The sequence below is a fragment of the Hemitrygon akajei genome, chromosome 12 (genome assembly GCF_048418815.1).
Source record: "Hemitrygon akajei chromosome 12, sHemAka1.3, whole genome shotgun sequence".
Taxonomy (NCBI): domain Eukaryota; kingdom Metazoa; phylum Chordata; class Chondrichthyes; order Myliobatiformes; family Dasyatidae; genus Hemitrygon; species Hemitrygon akajei.
This window is the reverse complement of record NC_133135.1, coordinates 90,800,889-90,820,323: the sequence shown is the minus strand read 5'-3', so window position 1 is coordinate 90,820,323 and position 19,435 is coordinate 90,800,889. Positions and strand designations below refer to the sequence as shown.

The 19,435-nt window shown below is 40.1% G+C and overlaps 1 protein-coding gene across 3 annotated transcripts in view; it reads left to right on the top strand.

Moving 5' to 3' along the window:
- Window positions 1-19,435, top strand: part of dars2 (aspartyl-tRNA synthetase 2, mitochondrial) — an 80,655-nt gene that overhangs the window by 41,111 nt on the left and 20,109 nt on the right. For 2 of the 3 annotated variants that reach the window (XM_073063665.1, XM_073063664.1), the window contains exons 10-13: window positions 412-591; window positions 1,948-2,055; window positions 2,865-2,927; window positions 18,656-18,808. In XM_073063665.1, the coding sequence (XP_072919766.1) occupies window positions 412-591; window positions 1,948-2,055; window positions 2,865-2,927; window positions 18,656-18,808 (504 nt within the window). The remainder of the gene's footprint in view (window positions 1-411; window positions 592-1,947; window positions 2,056-2,864; window positions 2,928-18,655; window positions 18,809-19,435) is intronic. The other variant, XM_073063666.1, reaches the window with a different exon arrangement.

The following is a 19,435-nucleotide window of genomic DNA, read 5'->3' as shown; positions in this document are numbered from 1 at the left end:
GTTTAAACCTTCAAAGGAACTACTCACCTCAGTATTAAGTCTCCTCTAAAATAGTGCATGCATGTAATTTGCCTAGCTTGCTTTCTTTTATTTGCTTATTTTTACATAGGTTTGAGACATAACCATACGGTCAATGATTTGTAGTTGTTTTTTGAGTCTAGATAATGTAATTTTAAGATATAAATTCTAGTGCTTCTCCGTCTATTGTAATTTAATCAGTGATATAAATTAAGATAAAACTGCAATTCTTGCTGCCTTAATTTTCCAACCTGCTCCCACTACTTTAAGGCTTAAAGACGAGACTAACTTCTTTAAATAAGTGCTTTTGAAGTGTACTGCTTTTGTACTGGTACAAAATATGTTGTTCACATTTTATATTATCTATCTCTAATTCTCTGGTATCCTTATCAGATCGACATTGAGATGTCTTTTGTAGATCAGGTGGGGATTCGGAAGCTGATTGAAGGATTACTAGAGTACTCCTGGCCAGAAGAGAAAGGACCCATTGCTACACCTTTTCCATCCATGACATATCAGGAAGCCATTGACAACTATGGCATTGATAAACCAGACACTCGATTTGGAATGAAGGTGTGTTTTCTCAGAATGGGGTGTATGCTCTAAAAACATCCTGAAATGTATTCTTGATTTTTTAATAAGTGAGAGAGGTTCTGTGGATCAGTTTCCCTACAAAAAGGCAGAAGATCTGAAAGACACATTCATAGTACATAGTGAAATATTCATTAATAATAGCTTGCTTGTGTTTGATCCTTTAAAATTGTACATTTCCCATTAAATTGCATAAGAAGGAAATAGAGGCTGCGGTATTTGTAATTTTTAAGATGACTTTTAAAAGACGTGCATTTAAAGCTTGCAGGGTGAATTCAGAGTTTAGGGCCTGGATTGACGTATGCATGAAATCAGACAAGTCAAGTCAAGTTGCTTTTTATTGTCGTTTCGACCATAAACTGCTGGTACAGTACACAGTAAAAACAAGACAATGTTTTTCAGGACCATGGTGCTACATGAACAATTCAAAAACTACACTGCACTACGTAAACCAACACAACAACTACACTAGACTACAGAACTACCCAGGACTGCATAAAGTACACAGAACAGTGCAGGCATTACAATAAATAATAAACAAGACAATAGGCACAGCAGAAGTCAGTAGGTTGGTAGTCCGATGGCTTGGGGGAAAATCTGTTACATAAATAATCAGCGGAATGGCGGCACCCACGATTTCGTCCCGTTTTTGTACTCCCGCCGAGTATTTTGTTCCCACAGATGTAATCAATTTAATGTCACAGAAAATCAGGGATGTGCAAGAATCGCAGAGGTTTAGCTAGGTATGGTGGGGTGGGAGTGAAAGTTGTAAAAGTAGAGAACATTGAGGGACTTGCAAGTTAGAACTTTATATGTTAGATATTGCCAGATTAGTTGGATCAGTTGCTACTGAAGGCCAGCAGGAATAAAAACTAATTGAAAATGGATATTTGGGATTTGAATATGATAATTATTGAGGATAAATCATGCAATGAAAACTGAAGAAGCTATTAGAGTAATGGAGTAAAGAACTTAATCTGTAGGTTTTTGCAGTTGAAGCAGAAAGGAAGTAGAAGTGGTCAGCCTTAATGAAAAAGATCCAAGGTTATATATCTAGCTCAGCTCAGTTTTCTAGACCTCAGAATCATGTAACACTACTCTTAATTATAGGACTTAGTTAATAACCATTTGCTTTAGGAGCATTTTCATTGTACCGTATAATACTAGTGCTATTTGATCAGTGGATAAATTCTAAGAATTTTTGATCTGCCTTGTTCAATTTCTCTAGTATTTATTTTGAGGTGTTTAATTTATCTGCCGATAAACTTGAAGTTAAAATTACTTCTTGTGCTCTTGAATTATTTCTCTAAAGTATATTTCTGTTTTTTTAAAAAATAGATTGTTGACGTCAGTGAAGTGTTTAGAAATACAGAGATTTCCTTTTTGCGTGATGCTCTCTCCCAAACCTGTGGTGTTGTACGGGCAATCTCAGTCACAGAAGGGGTGGTAAGTATAACAACATTAAGGTTTGCCCATGGAGTATCTCTGTCCTCTGTTTGATCTGTAATTTTATATGCAAAATCACTACTTATTTTACTACCTAAACTCTTGTTCTCTTTGCTCTGGCTATTCTTTGTTCAGCGCAATCAGTTTCAACATCTAGTTTGCATTGTATGTAACTTGCTGTAGTGTAAAGATTATTGTGATCTTCGAGACTTCCCACAACTGTGCTTCATTTCAGTTTTACTATATGAGAATCCACTAAGTAATAAAATAATGTCATGTCATTAGCCCGTGGACTATTGTGAAATGCCAGAACATGTGTAACAATGCACTTATCTGAGAGTGGTGTACTTTAATTATCAAGAATAAAATACAAAAGTTACAGGAAGGTTGATAATAACAAGGTCCAAAGTAATACGTTCATATATTTTAGTTCATATATAGCATATTGAATTTAATTTCAAAGTCTAATTCATTAGTATACAATGTTCAAAAATATTATGTAAGTAATTAATACAATTACAGATCTGTAAAAGGATAATTTATCTTAATAATTGGGCTTTTTTACTGTGAGGTTGTTCAGTCAAACACGAGGTAAAATTCTAAGATGTAAATCGATGAATTTTAAATTGATAGCTTGAACCATGCAGTCATTCAGAAGGGCCCAGTAAAGACCCAAGTAGATGGACAGTCAGCCTCCCATCTGTTCTGACACTGTCCTAATAGAAATAGAATCTCCCACTTTGAGTGGGAGAGAAATAGTAAAATCTTACTTTTTATATTTAATTGTATCAGTATTTCCATTCTTTCAGAAACTTTTGAAAAAGAAAGATTTGGAAGATCTCAAGAAATTGGCAAACACCCAGTTTAATCAGGTAATTTAGTGGTACCTATTTCTATAGAAAATTATTTTGCAAAGATTCAAGTTATATACAGTATGTATATACTGTAAGCTGGATCTTTCTCCCTTTCAAGATCAATTGTGTTGTAAAGTATAGAAATATGCTTTTATAATCTGAACAGCATGGTTTCACAACTACTTAGTAAATCTTGCTCTGTTCCAGAACACAATCTGTATTGTCACGGTTCTGAGCAGGTCCTTAAAATTTGAAGTGTTATTATACAAGATCACAATCTTATGGAAAATCTTGTTTTTTGGACAATAATAAATTATTCAAAGGTGCCAGCTCAAACTCATTGTGTGTTATTTATTACCATAAATTCCAGTGTATAAGCCCTAAAATTTGGCCCTAAATTTTGGTCCTAAAATTAGGGAGTCGGCTTATACAGAGGGTGCCAACTTTGAAAAAATGAATACACGGAAGATAGGTTGTATTCATTAGTTGTTTTTGAGTTAAATTTGTTGCACTGTCAATACATGAATTCTTTGAATGGCTTGTTTAAACTCACATCTAGTGGCTGGAGTATGGATGTCAAACCACTGGGGATGACTGCAATGTCCATACTTTCAGCTTTCAATGCTGCTTTTGTTTCCTGACAAGTGCGCTTTGAACATGTCCCAGACAAGTAGTGACTTTTCCTTCCTGAAACCTTAGGGACATCGACGTCACACCTCTTTAACCCACTTCAAGCAACCCACTTCGTCCACCCAGCCATGTTCTTGAATGTAAACAACAACACTCTGTGAGAATTTTCTGAGCAATCGTTTTTTGTCTCAACACAAGATCACGTCTATTCATAAATCGTGTGCCCCAATTTCACGTAGCTTTGAAATTTTCGCTGACCTCAGGGTGTTTTTCGGCCCATTTCATAGTTTGAACTCAAATCATTTCTCTGGTAATGGTGATTCACCCACTCTGAAAATTTTTCTTCGAACTCTGGCCTCTGGCATGTTTTACTTTATTGTTACCAAACAATTGATACTAGAGCGTACAATCATCACAGCAATATTTGATTCTGCGCTTCACGCTCCCTGGAGTACAAATCGAAGTAAATATAACAAAAATTTAAATTATAAATCTTACTTAGAAAATAGAAAAGGGAAAGTAAGGTAGTGCAAGTCAGGTCTGGATATTTGGAAGGTACGGCCCAGATCCGGGTCAGGATCCAGTCAGCAGTCTTATCACAGTTGGAAAGAAGCTGTTCCCAAATCTGGCCGTACAAATCTTCAAGCTCCTGAACCTTCTCCCGGAGGGAAGAGGGACAAAAAGTGTGTTGGCTGGGTGGGTCGTGTCCTTGATTATCCTGGCAGCACTGCTCTGACAGCGTGCGGTGTAAAGTGAGTCCAAGGATGGAAGACTGGTTTGTGGGATGTGTGTTTTCCCACGGTTTGCACATTTTGTCTTTGGCATTTCCCTCAGCGTGTCCTCTGCCTTTCTCCACTCTCTCACTTGTTTCTTGTTTACACTAAACTTCTTAGCAGCTGCAGAATTATTTGTTCCTTTAGCAAAATCAACAACCTTCAGCTTGAAGCCAGCATCATATTGCATTTGTTTTAATCTTTTGTACATGGTGGTCGCAAACTCAATACTGAGTACACATACTGATCCCGTCACCCCGTATTATGTTTTAACGAGATTACGATGGGCGCTAAATGGTTTCACGGGGGTTACATTTCAGAGGATTCTTTACCATTGGGAACCTAATCCAAAACTTCCCTTCCTGATTTATTTATTAAGAATTCACTTATAACACTTACAATGTGTAGGCTTATTTTCTTAGCAGGTACTGGTTCACAAAATTTCCAGGTTCCGGATCTGGCAAAGCTGAGTACTGCCATGTGAGATCTTGTGATCTTCTCTGGTTAAATCAAAAACCTCTGCAAAAGGGGTCAGCTTGTGCCAAACATGCCCTAATACAATTCAAGGTGGTACATAGGGCTCATATGTCCAAGGACAAACTTGCTCGATTTTATTCTCATGTTAATCCAATCTGACAGATGTCACTCTGAAATAGCCTCATTGATTCACATGTTTTGGTCTTGCCCTTGCTTGCAAAAATACTGGAAAGATATTTTTGGTATCATTTCAAAAGTTTTGAATATTAACTTGCAGCTTCATCCTATTACTGCAATTTTTGGCTTACCAATGGTGGATAACAGTTGTTTATCCCTCTCAGCTTGGTGGATGATTGCATGTGCCACACTAATGCCTAGAAGATCTATTCTGAACTAGAAAGAAATTAATCCTCCAACTACATTTCAATGGTTTTCCCAAACTATTTCTTGTTTGAGTTTAGAAAAAATTAGAAGTGTCATTTTTGACCCTTTGGTCAAATTTGAAGAAACCTGGAGACCATTTTTTCACCATTTTCATATGAGTTAAACTGACCTTTCCCGACCCTTTTTCTTATCAACCTAATTATTTGGATAGAGGTGTGGAGTTATTGACACTACTGTGTATATTTGATATGATACAATAGCCCATGTCGGTTAGGTTTTTTTTGGGGGGGGTTCCCATTTTTCCATTTTTTGTAACACACTGTGAGTTTGGGAGGTTATTATATTTGGGTTATTAACTGTTTATATTTGTATTTTAGCCTTATTAATTATGTACTCTCAAGCTCTCTGTATTTGATGTTTCTCCTCTTATGTTTGTTTGAAAACTAATAAAAAGATTTAAAAAGAAAAAGGGGTCAGCTTATACACTGGAATTTACAGTAATCAGTTGATAGAAAACAAAACAAGTTTTCTAAGTGAAATGATTACAGATCATGTTTTGGATGTGGTACTGTGCAAAATGCTTGCATTAACAATATAAAGTTACTCATTTAAAAAAAAGACACCAGACAATAAAGCCATAAGCTAATAAACTATTAAGTTTAATATTAAAGTGGGTTCTATTAAGCATTGAAATATGCACATAATAGTACATGAGCATTTGATGCTTAAATAAGAGGTCTGAAAATTCTGTCACAGTAATTCAGCATTGACAGATACAATTGGTAAAAGAGTGACGAGGAATGGATGTGAGCCTCAAATGTCAATAGTAGCTTGTCGCAGATGTCCAGCAGATGGAGCTCATTGTGGGGGTGTAAACTCATTTCACATCTGAAAAAAGACAAAACACAAGTAAAAATAATCTAGATATTACTTGGACCAAAGAGATAGGAATGCTTATTTGCAAAACTCACTTTAAGTTCATGGACAGATATAAAAAGCATTTAGAGATCAAAATTTCATTAACTTTTGTTCCATCTTGTGCAAGGGTGAGAAAATTTATTTATAATGAACTCTGATTCAACCCCATTTGCAGCATTGTTTTCATTTTGGGGCATGTCATCTCTAGAAAGGCAAATTGCTTAAAAAGGAAAGAGTTGATTTTCACAAAGATAATACAATGGCTTATATGATGATGACAGTTTGTCTAAGCTCTTATTTCTATAAGATACAAGATTATGCAACTAAGTAGTTTAAAATAAAATACTTGCTGGAATGGATACAGTTTTACTTTGCTGGAAAATATAAAACAAGCTGAGATCTTAAAGTAAGATCCAGGTCACTGAGGAGAGACCTCTGAAAGTAATTTTTCCTCCCCCCCCCCCCCCCCCCAACCCTAAGGGTGGATTAAAACCAAACTACCCTGTTTCTCTCTTCCCCTACTCCTCTTCCTAAAACACTATCGTTGACCAATCTGAATGACATCTTCACTGAGTTCAGGTTTTTTGGAACTTTGACTTCTCAGATTGTTAAGTATTGCTTCTCAGATCTCAGCAGGTACAGGTTTTCCTTATACTTTCTGTCCCCTTTTAATAAGATACCTCAATCATGACTGTGATGGTGTAGTTTCCTTTCAAGAGAAATAATATCTTATATGGATTTGAAATTTTTAGTATTAGCTTTTATGGCTTTTAATAAGGCTGTTGCCTTGGTTTTGTAGACACTATAGAATATTTTTCTGTACATTTTTATTGTAAACATTGACAAATTGTCAAACAATTATGTACAACACAAAGCATATAGCATAGCATATGGTTTTAAATGAGAAAGTAGTGTTTAGACAAAAATAGTAGGAAAGCTGTTTCATCTTGTGATGATATTGGTTCTGCTGACTACGAAGTTCTAAACTCAAATGAACACCTTAGCCTCTCACAACTACTCTCACTAAAGGTAGATTATAGTGTAACTACCCAATCTTCAAAGACTAGTTTACTTCCCTGTTTGTTCTCCATGCCCTCTATTGGAGTGGGTAACAAAGCAGTTTAAAACACCATTTATTTACAGTGATACACATTTAAATCCAAACAACACTCTTAAAACACGTTTAAAACTCACAAGATTTTTGTCTCAAAATCCTCACAGAAGATACATTTCTAAATTACAAAACTATTTCTAAAACACAAATCATTTCCAATGCACAAAGCATAAAGCATTTCTTAAAACAAAGTACAAAGGATTTCCAAAACATTGCTACAATTCCAATAAACTAAGAAGGCTTAGCAAAGAGCTGCAGGTGAATGAGTCATTTGTTGCAGAAACTGAAGCTGGAGGAGTGGATTCTCCTTCACCCTGTGTTTCTTTCATATTTCTTGATATTCCTTATCTCATTCCTAATAAGCCTGAACTGGTCTCTGCACATACCCATTTTCTCTCACTTGGGTGACTTCATAAACATGTGATATTCCTCAGATATTCTTTTTTCTTTTTTTTTATTAGTTTTTTTATACATTTTCTACATAGCTACAGATAAAAAAAAACCCCAGATCAAAATGAAGAACATTGATACAGTGCAAAAATAAACATACAATAATAATATGATACAAAGAAAGATAATTGAGAAAGCACCCAAATTGAAGACATGTAAAATTAGTATCCTCCCCAAGCCCAGCAACAAAAAAAAGCTCCAGACCAACCACAACACAATGTAGAGAATATAAATCAGGACAATCAAACCCCCAAAACTGTAAATACACTTAGCAACAGAAGATATTAATGCCTACTAACAAAAAAAAGAGCTGAAAGCAAGGGACCGAAAAAAAAACCTTAGTTAAGAGGAAGGTTATGAAAGTAGTCAATAAAAGGTCCCCAGACCTTATGGAACTTTAAATCCGAATTAAGGACTGAATAATGAATTTTTTCAAGGTCTAAGCAGGCCATAATATTGTTAAGCCATTGAGCATGCGTGGGCAGGGCAACATCTCTCCATCTAAGGAGGAATAAACGTCTAGCCAGGAGAGAGGCAAAAGATAATATTCGACACTTAGTCGAACTCAGGCGTAAATCTTTCTCACCCCAGAAACCGAACAAAGCAATTAAAGGGTTAGGTTCTAGGTGGTGATTCAGAATATACGATAACGTTATGAAGACATCTTTCCAAAATTTCTCCAAGCTAGGACAAAACCAGTACATATGAATGAGAGAGGCCTCGCCCCTTTTGCATTTATCACAAAGCGGACTGATGTTAGGGTAAAATCGAGATAATTTAGATTTAGACATATGGGCTCTATGAACAATCTTAAACTGTAAAAGGCAATGGCGAGCACAAAGAGAGGTTGAATTAACCGATTTGAGAATCGAGTCCCAAGTCTCATTGGATAAGGAGGTATTTAAATCATGCTCCCATGCCATTTAAATTTTATCCACAGGGGCACGTCGTAAGGCTGCTAATTTATCACGAATAAATGATATTAAACCTTTACCTAGTGGATTAATAGAAAGAAATAAGTCCATAACATTTTTTTTAGGCATTTCAGGGAAGTTAGGGATTAAAGGAGTAATAAAGTGTCTAATTTGGAGATATCTAAAAAAATGAGCATTGGGCAGATTGAACTTAGCAGAGAGCTGTTGAAAAGAAGCGAAGCGATTATCAATAAAAAGATCTTCAAAATGTCTAATGCCCTTCCTATGCCAATCATGGAATGCTGAGTCATACGTAGTAGGTAAAAAAAGGTGATTATGTAAGATAGGGCTAGAAAAGGAAAAACCATGGAAACCATAAAATTTCCTAAACTGAGCCCATATACGCAAAGTGTGTCTAACAAGAGGATTAACTGTTAATCTGGACAAACTACTAAGGAGTACAGAGCCGAGAAGTGCAGAGATAGATAATTCTTTAGTGGAGCTCAACTCCATTGCCACCCAATTAGGGCACTCAGGTTGGCCATGGAAAAAAGACCAAAAGGTAGCACAACATATATTGGCTGCCCAATAATATAAACGAAAGTTAGGTAAAGCCATGCCACCCTCTTTTTTAGATTTTTGGAGATAAATTTTGTTAATTCTAGAGCGCTTATTCTTCCACAGATATGACAAAATAATAGTCTAAGGAATCAAAAAAAGATTTAAAAATTGGGATTGATTGAAATAAATATAAAAATTTAGGGAGAACATACATTTTAACAACATTAATACGACCTACCAAAGACATAGATAGAGGTGACCATTGTAACAGACTCTGTTTAATAGAATATGAAAGATTGGCAAAATTTTCACGAAAGAGATCTTTAAACTTCCTTGTGACTGTAATCCCAAGATAAGTAAATTGATTGTGGACTACTTTAAAAGGGAGATCACGAAATGTTAATTCTTGTGCTTCTTTATTAATTGGGGAAAGTCCGCTCTTATGTAAATTAAGTTTATATCCAGAGAACTGGCTAAACTGGTCAAGAAGTGAAAACATTGGAGGTAAGGATGTAGACGGATTTGAAAGAAAAAGTAATAAGTCATCAGCATAAAGAGAAACTTTATGCTCAACACCCCCTCTTCAAATCCCGGTCAGTTCAGGACAATTTCGAAAAGCTATCGCCAAAGGTTCTATAGCCAAATCAAAGAGAAAGGGACTTAAAGGGCATCCCTGATGGGTGCTACGTTTGAGGTTAAATAACTGGGATTTCTGAAAATTAGTCAAAACAGAGGCAGTAGGACACAAATACAGCAATTTGATCCAAGAGATAAAACTTTGACCGAAGTCAAATTTTTCTAAAACTGCAAAAAGGTAGTTCCACTCTATACGATCAAATGCTTTCTCCGCATTAAGGGAAATAACACATTCAGGAATCCCAGTTGGAGGTGAATATAAAATGTTAAATAGACGCCGAATGTTAAAAAAAGGAAGACGGTTTTTAATAAAACCAGTTTGATCATCAGAAATAATAGAGGGAATAACAGTTCCTAATCTATGAGCCAAAACTTTGGCCAAGATTTTAACATCAACATTAAGCAATGAAATCGGCCTATACGAGGAACACTCTGTTGGGTCTTTACCCTTTTTTAATAATAGAAGCCTCATTAAAAGAGGGTGGCAATTTGCCGTAGTTAAACGAGTCAGATAATACTGAAAGTAACTGAGGAGAATGATTTATAAAATTCTACGGGGAACCCTTCAGGTCCAGGAGATTTCCCTGAGGACAATGCAGAAATTGCAGAAGATATTTCTTCTGATGATTTAGGCGCATTAAGTTTGGCTTTAAAATCAGATGAAAGCGAAAGAATATTCAGATTATTTAAAAAACGATCAATAGAGATATTGTCATTCAAAGATTCAGAGGAATAAAGTCGAGAATAGAAATTTTTAAATGCGTCATTGATTTCTAAGTGATCCGATGTAAGGTCTTCATTCTCCTTCCGGATCTTTGTAATATGTTGTTTGGCTTTGGAACGCCTCAGCTGATTGGCTAGAAATTTACCAGATTTGTCACCATGAATATAAAAGCAACTCTTACTTTCAAGAAGTTGGCGTTCGATAGGTTGAGTAGACAGCAGATTAAATTTAGTTTGAAGTTCTACACGTTTCTTGTATAGTTCAGGATTCTTAGTTTGAGCATACAGTTGATCCAATTCTTTAATCTGATTAATGAGGTCTCATCGATCTGCACAGGACTTTCTATTAAGATTTGCTGTATAGGAGATTATTTGACCCCTCAGATATGCTTTCATGGCATCCCAGACAATCTGGGATGACACTTCAGGTGATGTATTGGTGTTAAAATAAAAGGTTATCTGATCCTTGATAAATTTTAGAAAATCATCATCCGATAGTAAAGTCGAATCAAACCGCCAGTGTTTATTCCTCTGAGGGAGGCCAGGAAAATTTAAAGACAGAGTAATTGGGGCATGGTCAGAAATCAGTATACTCTGATAATCACAAGAATAGACAAATGGAATGAGTTGATTATCGAGTAAGAAGTAGTCAATTCTAGTAAAGGTATGGTGAACATGTGAAAAAAAAGAATAATCTCTCTCAGTAGGATGAAGGAAACGCCATATATCAGAGATACCATAATTAGAGAGAAACGATTGAATAGCTAAGGCAGATTTAGTAGGTGGTCTAGTAACAGAGGACGATCGATCCAAACTAGGATCTAACCAACAATTGAAATCACCACCCAGTATAAGAGAGTATGAGTTTAAGTCTGGTAGTGAGGAGAAAAAACGTTCAAAAAAAATTAACATCATCAAAATTGGGGGCATACAGGTTTGCTAGTACAACTTTAATATTATATAGTTTACCAGAAACAATAACAAAATGGCCAGTTGTATCAGATATCTTATTATGGAGTTCAAAAGGAATATTTGAGTTAATAAGGATGGAGACCCCCCTAGCTTTGGCAGCAAAGGATGAATGAAAATGCTGACCCGCCCACTTTGACAAAAGCCGGGAGTTATCAAAACAACGAATATGAGTTTCTTGAAGGAAAGCAATGTCAGCTTTGAGTTGTTTAATATGTGAGAAGACCTTCCTTCTTTTAACAGGGTGATTCAATCCCTTTACATTCCAGCTCACAAATTTAAGTGTATTAACCATTATCAATTGTTAGTGCGTAGAAGGCAGCAGGCATATAAAAAGTCAAGCAGTACAATAACAGTCTGGGAGCAAAAATGTAAACATAGATTCGTAGAATCAAAACAGAAACATGTCCTGAGTAACAGAGGAAAGCAAAGGGAACAGTGAGTAGTGTTGGAACTGGAGAATCCACCCCAATCTCGCAACCCAAAACTAGACGGCTACCAAAAAAAGCAGCTAGCTCTACCAAAAAAATTAACCCAAGTATGACTTCCAGTTCTTTCTTTTTTTTTATTAGTTTTTCAAAACATTTTACAAAATTAAAAACCCCAAATCCCAATGAGGAGCATTAATACAGTGCAAGATTAAGCATACAATAACAATATGCTACAAAGGAAGAGAATTTAACAAAAAAGCACCTAAATTAAAGACAAGTGAGCTTAGTGTCCTCCCCAAGCCCCACACCACAAGAAAAAAACAACAACTCCAGACCAACCACCACACAGCATAAAGAGTATAAGTCCGGACAGTCAAACTCCCAGACTGTGAATACACTTAATGACTTCCAGTTCTGTGTCGTTAACAACAGTTCCGTATAAATACGATAGCAAATGGTAACTAGTTTATGCACTAGAAAACATAACAAATAGGAACAACTTCAGCAGAAGTATAATACTTAATACAAAGAAAATCAAAAGAAAAACAAAACTAACCTACCCGCAAAAAATTATAGAAGATTTAAAAAAAGGAGGGAGAAAAGGGGGAAATTATAGATTCGAAGAGAGTACTTATCAACCATTTACAGGAAAAAAAAGCAAAACTTAAACTATGAATCAACCAACAGGGAGGCCTTCAATAAAAACTCCCAACCTCCAAAACAAGTTAAAGTCAATTGTAGATCTCTATAGATAAAGTTATACAAGAATAAAATAGATTACACAAGTACAATCTAAACGCCCGCAGGGAAACATTAAACTCGGATTATCTATTTAGAAAAAACGCACCAAGTCCAGGGAGAGATTGTCTACAGCCCTTAGAGTTTCAATAGATAATGTCTGAATTATTCAAGTACAGTCTGAGTCCGGAAAAAATAGCTTTAATACGAGAGGTACTTATCCACCATTTTAGAAGGTCAGACCGGGTTCCTGAGGAGACGGGATTGCCGGAAGACTTCCAACAAATGCCTCAGCATCCTTCACTGATTTAAACCACTTATATTCTCCAGTAGTAAGTGTAATTGGAAGGTCGGCTGGATTTCGAAGGGAGGGTCTGAAACTGCGATCAAAAAGCACTTTCATTACACCTTTAAACTCAGCACGCATCTTCAGAACCTGGGGAGCAAAATCCTCCACAAAACGAATGACTGTATTTTGAAAAGCAAAAGTTCCTCTGCGGCATGCCTCCATAATCAAACGGTTTTTCACCTGGTATTGATGAAAGCACAAAATTACCGGCCGTGGGCGGGAACCCAGAGGTGCACGGGGAACGTAGATCCTGTGTGCCCTTTCAAGCTCAGGTGGAGTCGGAAGAAATTCTTTCCCAAAAATCTCACAGAGAAAATCGGAAAAAAATTTCACGGGAGAGCCCTGTTCGGTGGCCTCTGGCAAACCAAGAATTCGTAGATTACAACGTCTGCTCCGGTTTTCAAGATCCACCATTTTGGAAAAAAGTTTACAATTCTGCTGCTCTAGGCTGGAGCAGAGAGTCTCGAGATATTGAACACGGCGTTTTAAATCTTCAGAAGTTGAGTCGATGTGAGATAAATGTTCGGCATGTTCGTCTACTCTAGCGTTGATCCAATCCAATTTGACATCCAGCTGGTTGAAAGAAGTTCTAAATTCCTTTAAAATATCTTGTCGATGCTGTTCCAAAGCAGCGAAAATGTCAGCCGGCAAAGCCGTAGAAGTTTCCTTTTTCCCTGGTTTTAGTACTTTTGTTAGACATTATAAGATTGATGTGTTCGCAGGCAAGTAAGAGAAACCTAATAAAATACCTAACTAAGGTTTAAGAATGGAGACATATAGTGCAAAGGTAGGGAGAATGACGGAGCCAAAGTTCGGAACAGCTAAACAGTCCCCAGATATTCTTTTAACACAAACAGTCTAAAGGTATTTTTAGAGACAGAGAGTTCAGGTTAATGTTCAATGTTCACAATTAATGCTGTAAAGCTAACTTCCTTGAGCACATAAAATCTTGTATAAACACATTAGTTATTGATATGCTAAATGATATTGTCCATGTGTTCTGCAAGCTTCCTTGAACTAAGCAAATTAAGAGTCAATTTGTCTGTTTGAAACAATCCAAATTAAAAAATCATTGTCTTGTACGGCATTTCTCGAGTAATAAGACAGTGTGGCGGCCCGCACACATGGGACTTGAACCACCATCGGGAGCCGCAGGCAGACACGCGGTCCACTCAGGGCGGACCTTCCAGAGACAGTCTGATGTCACGTCCACCCCGCGGGTCGCAGGGACCCATGGGAGGGGAGATATAAGCGCGCGATTTTGAATCAGTAAAATCATTGAGTTCAGCTCTCTCTGCCTCCGTGTGTTTCTTTAGTAGCACTTTGCGTGCAACTATGTTGGTGACCCTGACGTTCCAGACGGCATCTGGAACCGGCGACTCAGCAACCAGCCATGAGTTCGAGCAACTCACACAGCACGGTCTCTCTGAAGCTCCCGACTTTCTGGGCCACTCAGCCCCACGTTTGGTTTGAGCAGGCTGAGGCCCAGTTCAATATCAGAGACATTACAGCTGACGCCACGCGGTACTACTACGTGGTCAGCACGCTCAACCAGGAGACGACAGGCTGGATCGTCGACTTACTATGCCAGCCACCAATGGAGTACAGATGCACTAAGCTTAAGGTGCTCCTGATCCGTACCTTTGGACTCTCCCGCCGCGAACGGGCTGCGCGGCTCCTGCACATACATGGACGACCTAGGTGACCGCATGCCATCCGAGTTCATGAATGATATGCTGGTGCTCATGGACGGCCATAAGCCGTGCCTTTTATTTGAACAGTTTTTCCTCGAGCAAATGCCAGAGGACATTCGCCTCCTGCTCATGAGTGAGGATTTCAGTGACTCATGCAGTTTCGCGGCTAAAGCAGACGTCCTTTGGCAGCGTGGAGCAGCCTCCATGGGCCTAGCCACGATCGCGCGCCCCAAAGCCCAGGCCCCGCAACCGAAGCCGTTGAGACCCACGGGGGAAAAAGACGAAAGTTCAGAACAATGGTGTTTCTATCACCAAAGATGGGGCTCAGGCGCGCGCCGCTGCCGTCCACCATGTGCTCTTCCGGGAAACGCCGGGGCCAGCCGTCGCTAATAGCTACGACAACTGGCCACCGAGACAGCCTCCTGTACCTCTGGGACCGACACTCCGGGCAGCGCTTCCTGGTAGACACCGGGGCCGGTCAGCGTACTCCCCCCCCCCTTGAACATGGACACTTGTAACGCGGTCCCAGGCCCCGAACTCACCGCTGCAAATGGCACCAGTATTCAGACGTACTATTCAGTGAACTATCTCACTGCATTTCAGGTCCAGCCGTTTCACTTGGACTTTCACGTTGGCAGCGGTGTCACAGCCACTACTAGGGACAGATTTCCTACGAGCCAACTGCCTCCTAGTTGACAAGGCCGGCGTTTGGTCCACGCTGAGACTTTCTAGACTTTCCAGCTCGGAGAAGCCAAGCTACCGGCCCTCCACCTGGATTCAGTGACCTTCTTGGGTAACGAATTCGCCAGGGTGTTGGCGGAATTCCCCTCCATAGTCACCCCGCAGTTCTCCACGGCCGACCCCAAGCACGGCGTGCAGCACCACATCCCCACGCAAGGACTGCCGCTGCACGCCGGAGCTCGCAGGCTCCCACCTGACAAGCTCCACCTCACCAAGGAGGAGTTCTGTAAGATGGGAATCATACACCGCTCAGACAGCCTGTGGGCATCCCTGCTGCATGTGGTGCCCAAGTCCGCAGAAGGATGAAGGCCCTGCAGGGACTACAGAAGGCTCAACGACGCCACAACCGCCGACAGATACCCAGTACCCCACATCCAGGGCTTCATGGCGAACCTGCACGGAGCAACAATCTTCTCGAAAATCGATCTGGTCAGGGGAGACCATCAGATCCCAGTGCACCCCGACGACGTGCCCAAGACAGCCCTCGTCACCCCGTTCAGCTTGTTCGAATTCCTGAGGATACCTTTCGGTCTCAAGAATGCAGCACAAACTTTCCAAAGGCTCATGGACTCAGTGAGACGTGGCCTGGATTTCATTTTCATTTACTTGGACGATATCCTGGTGACCAGCAGTTTGCACCAAGAGCACGTGGTACATTTGCGCCAGCTCTGCCAACGCCTGAGTGACCATGGACTGGCAATCAATCCAGCGAAGTGCCAGTTCGGGTTGACGGAGATTAACTTCTTGGGCCACAGAGTCAACTGACATGGCGCAGTTCCCCTACTGGACAAGGTCCAGGCCATCCACCAGTTCCCCAAGCCCAGCATGGTCAAGGGCCTGCAGGAGTTCGTAGGGATGGTCAACTTTTATCATCGGTTCGTGCCGGCGGTGGCCTGCATCATGAGACCCTTGTTCTGCTTGATGGCCGGCAAGGACAAAGAAGTGGCACGGGACATGGAGTCCACGGAGGCATTCGAGCAGGCCAAGGAGGCGCTGGCAAAGACGGCCCTCCTAGTGGACCCAAGAGTCAATGTACCCACGGCACTCACAGTCGACGCTTCTGACACGGCAGTCGGTGGAGTCCTGGAGCAGCTCGTTGAGGACCAGTGGCGACCACTCGCTTTCTTCAGCCGGCACCTACGGCCACCAGAGGTGAAGTACAGCGCCTTCGGCAGGGAGTTGCTAGCGCTCTACCTGACTGTCCGGCATTTCCGGTACTTCCTCGAGGGAAGGGAGTTCACCGTGTATACGGACCACAAGCCCCTCACCTTCGCACTGGCCAAGGTATCGGACCCATGGTTGGTTCGGCAGCAGAGGCACCTGTCCTTTATTTCAGAATTCACCACGGACATCCACCACATCGCAGGGAAGACACTGTCTCGCCCCTCCCTCCACTCAGTAGGCATATCATCTTCAGGAATAGACTATGCAGCACTGGCAGAAGCACAACGGTCGGACAGCGAGATCCCGGCTTACTGCACCATCGTATCGGGGCTCCAGTTGCAGGACGTCTCGTTGCAGCGGATCAACTCCTATGTGACGTGTATACCAGCAAACCCCGACCCGTGGTACCAGCAGCATGGAGGTGCCGGGTGTATGAGGGACCCTTCAAGGTGATCCGGCACAACGGAACCACGTGTGTCGTGGAGGTGGTGGCTGGGAGGAGACTTTTACAGTGGACCGCCTCAAACCGGCGCACTTGGACATTGAGCAACCAGTGAGGGTACCCGAACCACGCTGGCAAGGCCGGCCATCCAGGCAAGCCACACAGTGTCTCCACTCCCCCGATGGACGTTTCTTGGGGGGGGGGGGGGTGGCCCACACACGCGGGACTCGAACCGCCATCGGGAGCTGTGGGCAAACACGCGGTAGCGCATTTGGAACTACCCGCTCGGGGCGGACCTTCCAGGTCGCAGGGGCTCATGGGAGGGGAGATTTAAGCACTCGATTTTGAATCAGTAAAGGCATTCTGAGTTCAGCTCTCTCTGCCTCCATGTGTTTCTTTAGTAGCGCTTTGCAGGCGACTACAACAGGATACTGCTCTTCACTGACAGAGCGTCTTCTAAGTACATAGCTGTGTCTTGCAAAGCTGTTTTTAACTTCGTTGATTACTGCTTTCTATTTCCATTTTAACTGAAGACTGACTTCCATTTATGACCAAAAGTTTAATGAGCTGTTAGTTGGAAATTTACTTATTTCATTCGTGATCTTACAAGTGGCAGCTACTATTTAGAAAGCAAGCTTAGCAAAAAACCAAGAAGTGAATATCCATCATAATCTGCGCTATTCTTAACCCCTAAAAGTAATATAGCTACAGACATGAATTTAAAAACTTATTGATACAAAATCAGGAGGCAGGAATAGCAGAAAGTAGATCTCCTGGATGAACCTGAACATTTACCTTGAGTTTTTACATGGCACAGGTCCAGCAGAAAGTGGCATGGAATTATTAACAATGAGTAGATGCTGTTGTCACTACACAGTACATTTCTAAACTATGACTCCATTGTTGTTATACCAAAACCAAGTTTCCTTCATTAGGTTAACGTTAAGGGGTAGTTTACTTACCAGTCAAAAGCTGTTTCCGCTGTGCTGGTTGTTGATTGGCCCGTTCAAGGGATGCAGCAGCTCTTTCCCGTTGGTTGCCTTGCACACCATGGCACCAGTGTCCAGTTCTGAGTTATTCAGGGATATAAGAATAGCACATACAAGAGTCATGCTGGCTTTCCTTTGTCTCCAGTGGCTCCTCTTCACACTGAGGTTGCAACCAGTGCTGAAGAACTATTAGGAAAGTATGCTGCAAATATAGGGGGACCCATGCACACACTTCACTAGGTATCTGTTGAGTGTTTAGTGTTGTAGTTGTGTAACTTGGGGAGAATTAATGAAGTATCTGCGAGTTTGAAGTGTTACTGAATGCTTCGTGTCAACTTTTGTAACTTGGGGTGGCTTAGATGTTAGTTCAAATGTTTTACTGTTTGTTAATGTGCTTAATTGTAACCAGTGTCTTCTGTCTCACTTACCATACCGGTGAACCTGCTTCACCATAACAGTTACTTAGTTACCTTTTCTGCTACCCTTCCAGAAAACCATTTTCAATACAAAATCCTGGATTGAGATGGCCTTTTCATTTCAGTCACAAAATGCTACTAGACTTAAGAAACTGAACAAAAGAAAAGGAGAAACCACTGTAGAAATGGAAGATGATTCTTCCTCTATCATTGTGATTCCTCTCACCCTACAGGACCTAACATTTTTTGCACTGCATTCTGATGCTACATGGAAATCTCCACTTGCCAAATTCCTTACGAATGTGGAACGATCTCAGCTATGTCACGCAACGAATCTCCATAATGATGATGTGCTGATACTTGCCACAGGTGATCAAGCAAAAGTAGTAAGTTTTTATTTATTATTAGAAACCAAACATTAATTTGTAAATGCGTAGATTCATAAAGGACAATTGGAAATCATTAATATCCAATTAACCAAAATGATGAACTGCCAAAGGTGCTGTGCATTTTAATGTGGGTTGTCAACAGGTATTCAGTAGTGTCATACCAGATCCCCATTAAGACAGATGCTGAAAGAATTAAGACAAAAGTGGCAGTACAAATAAAAAATGTGTTCAGTAATAAGATGTAAAGGAAATGAAAAGAAATTTTACAGAATGGGAAGTGGCTTTTAGTAAAGTTCCCCAATGATCATGCTCCATTACTCGAAGCATAGTTCCAAACTGGAATGTAATCAATAGTCATTAGCATCAGTATGGATTTCAGGATGAAAGGTTTGTTGGACAAGATCATGCATTTGAATGAGAAGTGATGCAGTTTGGAAGGACTAGTGTAGAATGACTATTAAACCATAAGACATAGGAGCAGGACTAGGTCATTCAGCTCATCATCTCCGCTCTGCTCTATGTGATTAACATCCATGTACAGAAACACAAATATGGCAAATTGGGAAAATCTCTAAGATTTATAAATACAGAAAGTTAAAGTAAATGTATTATAAGACCTTATCA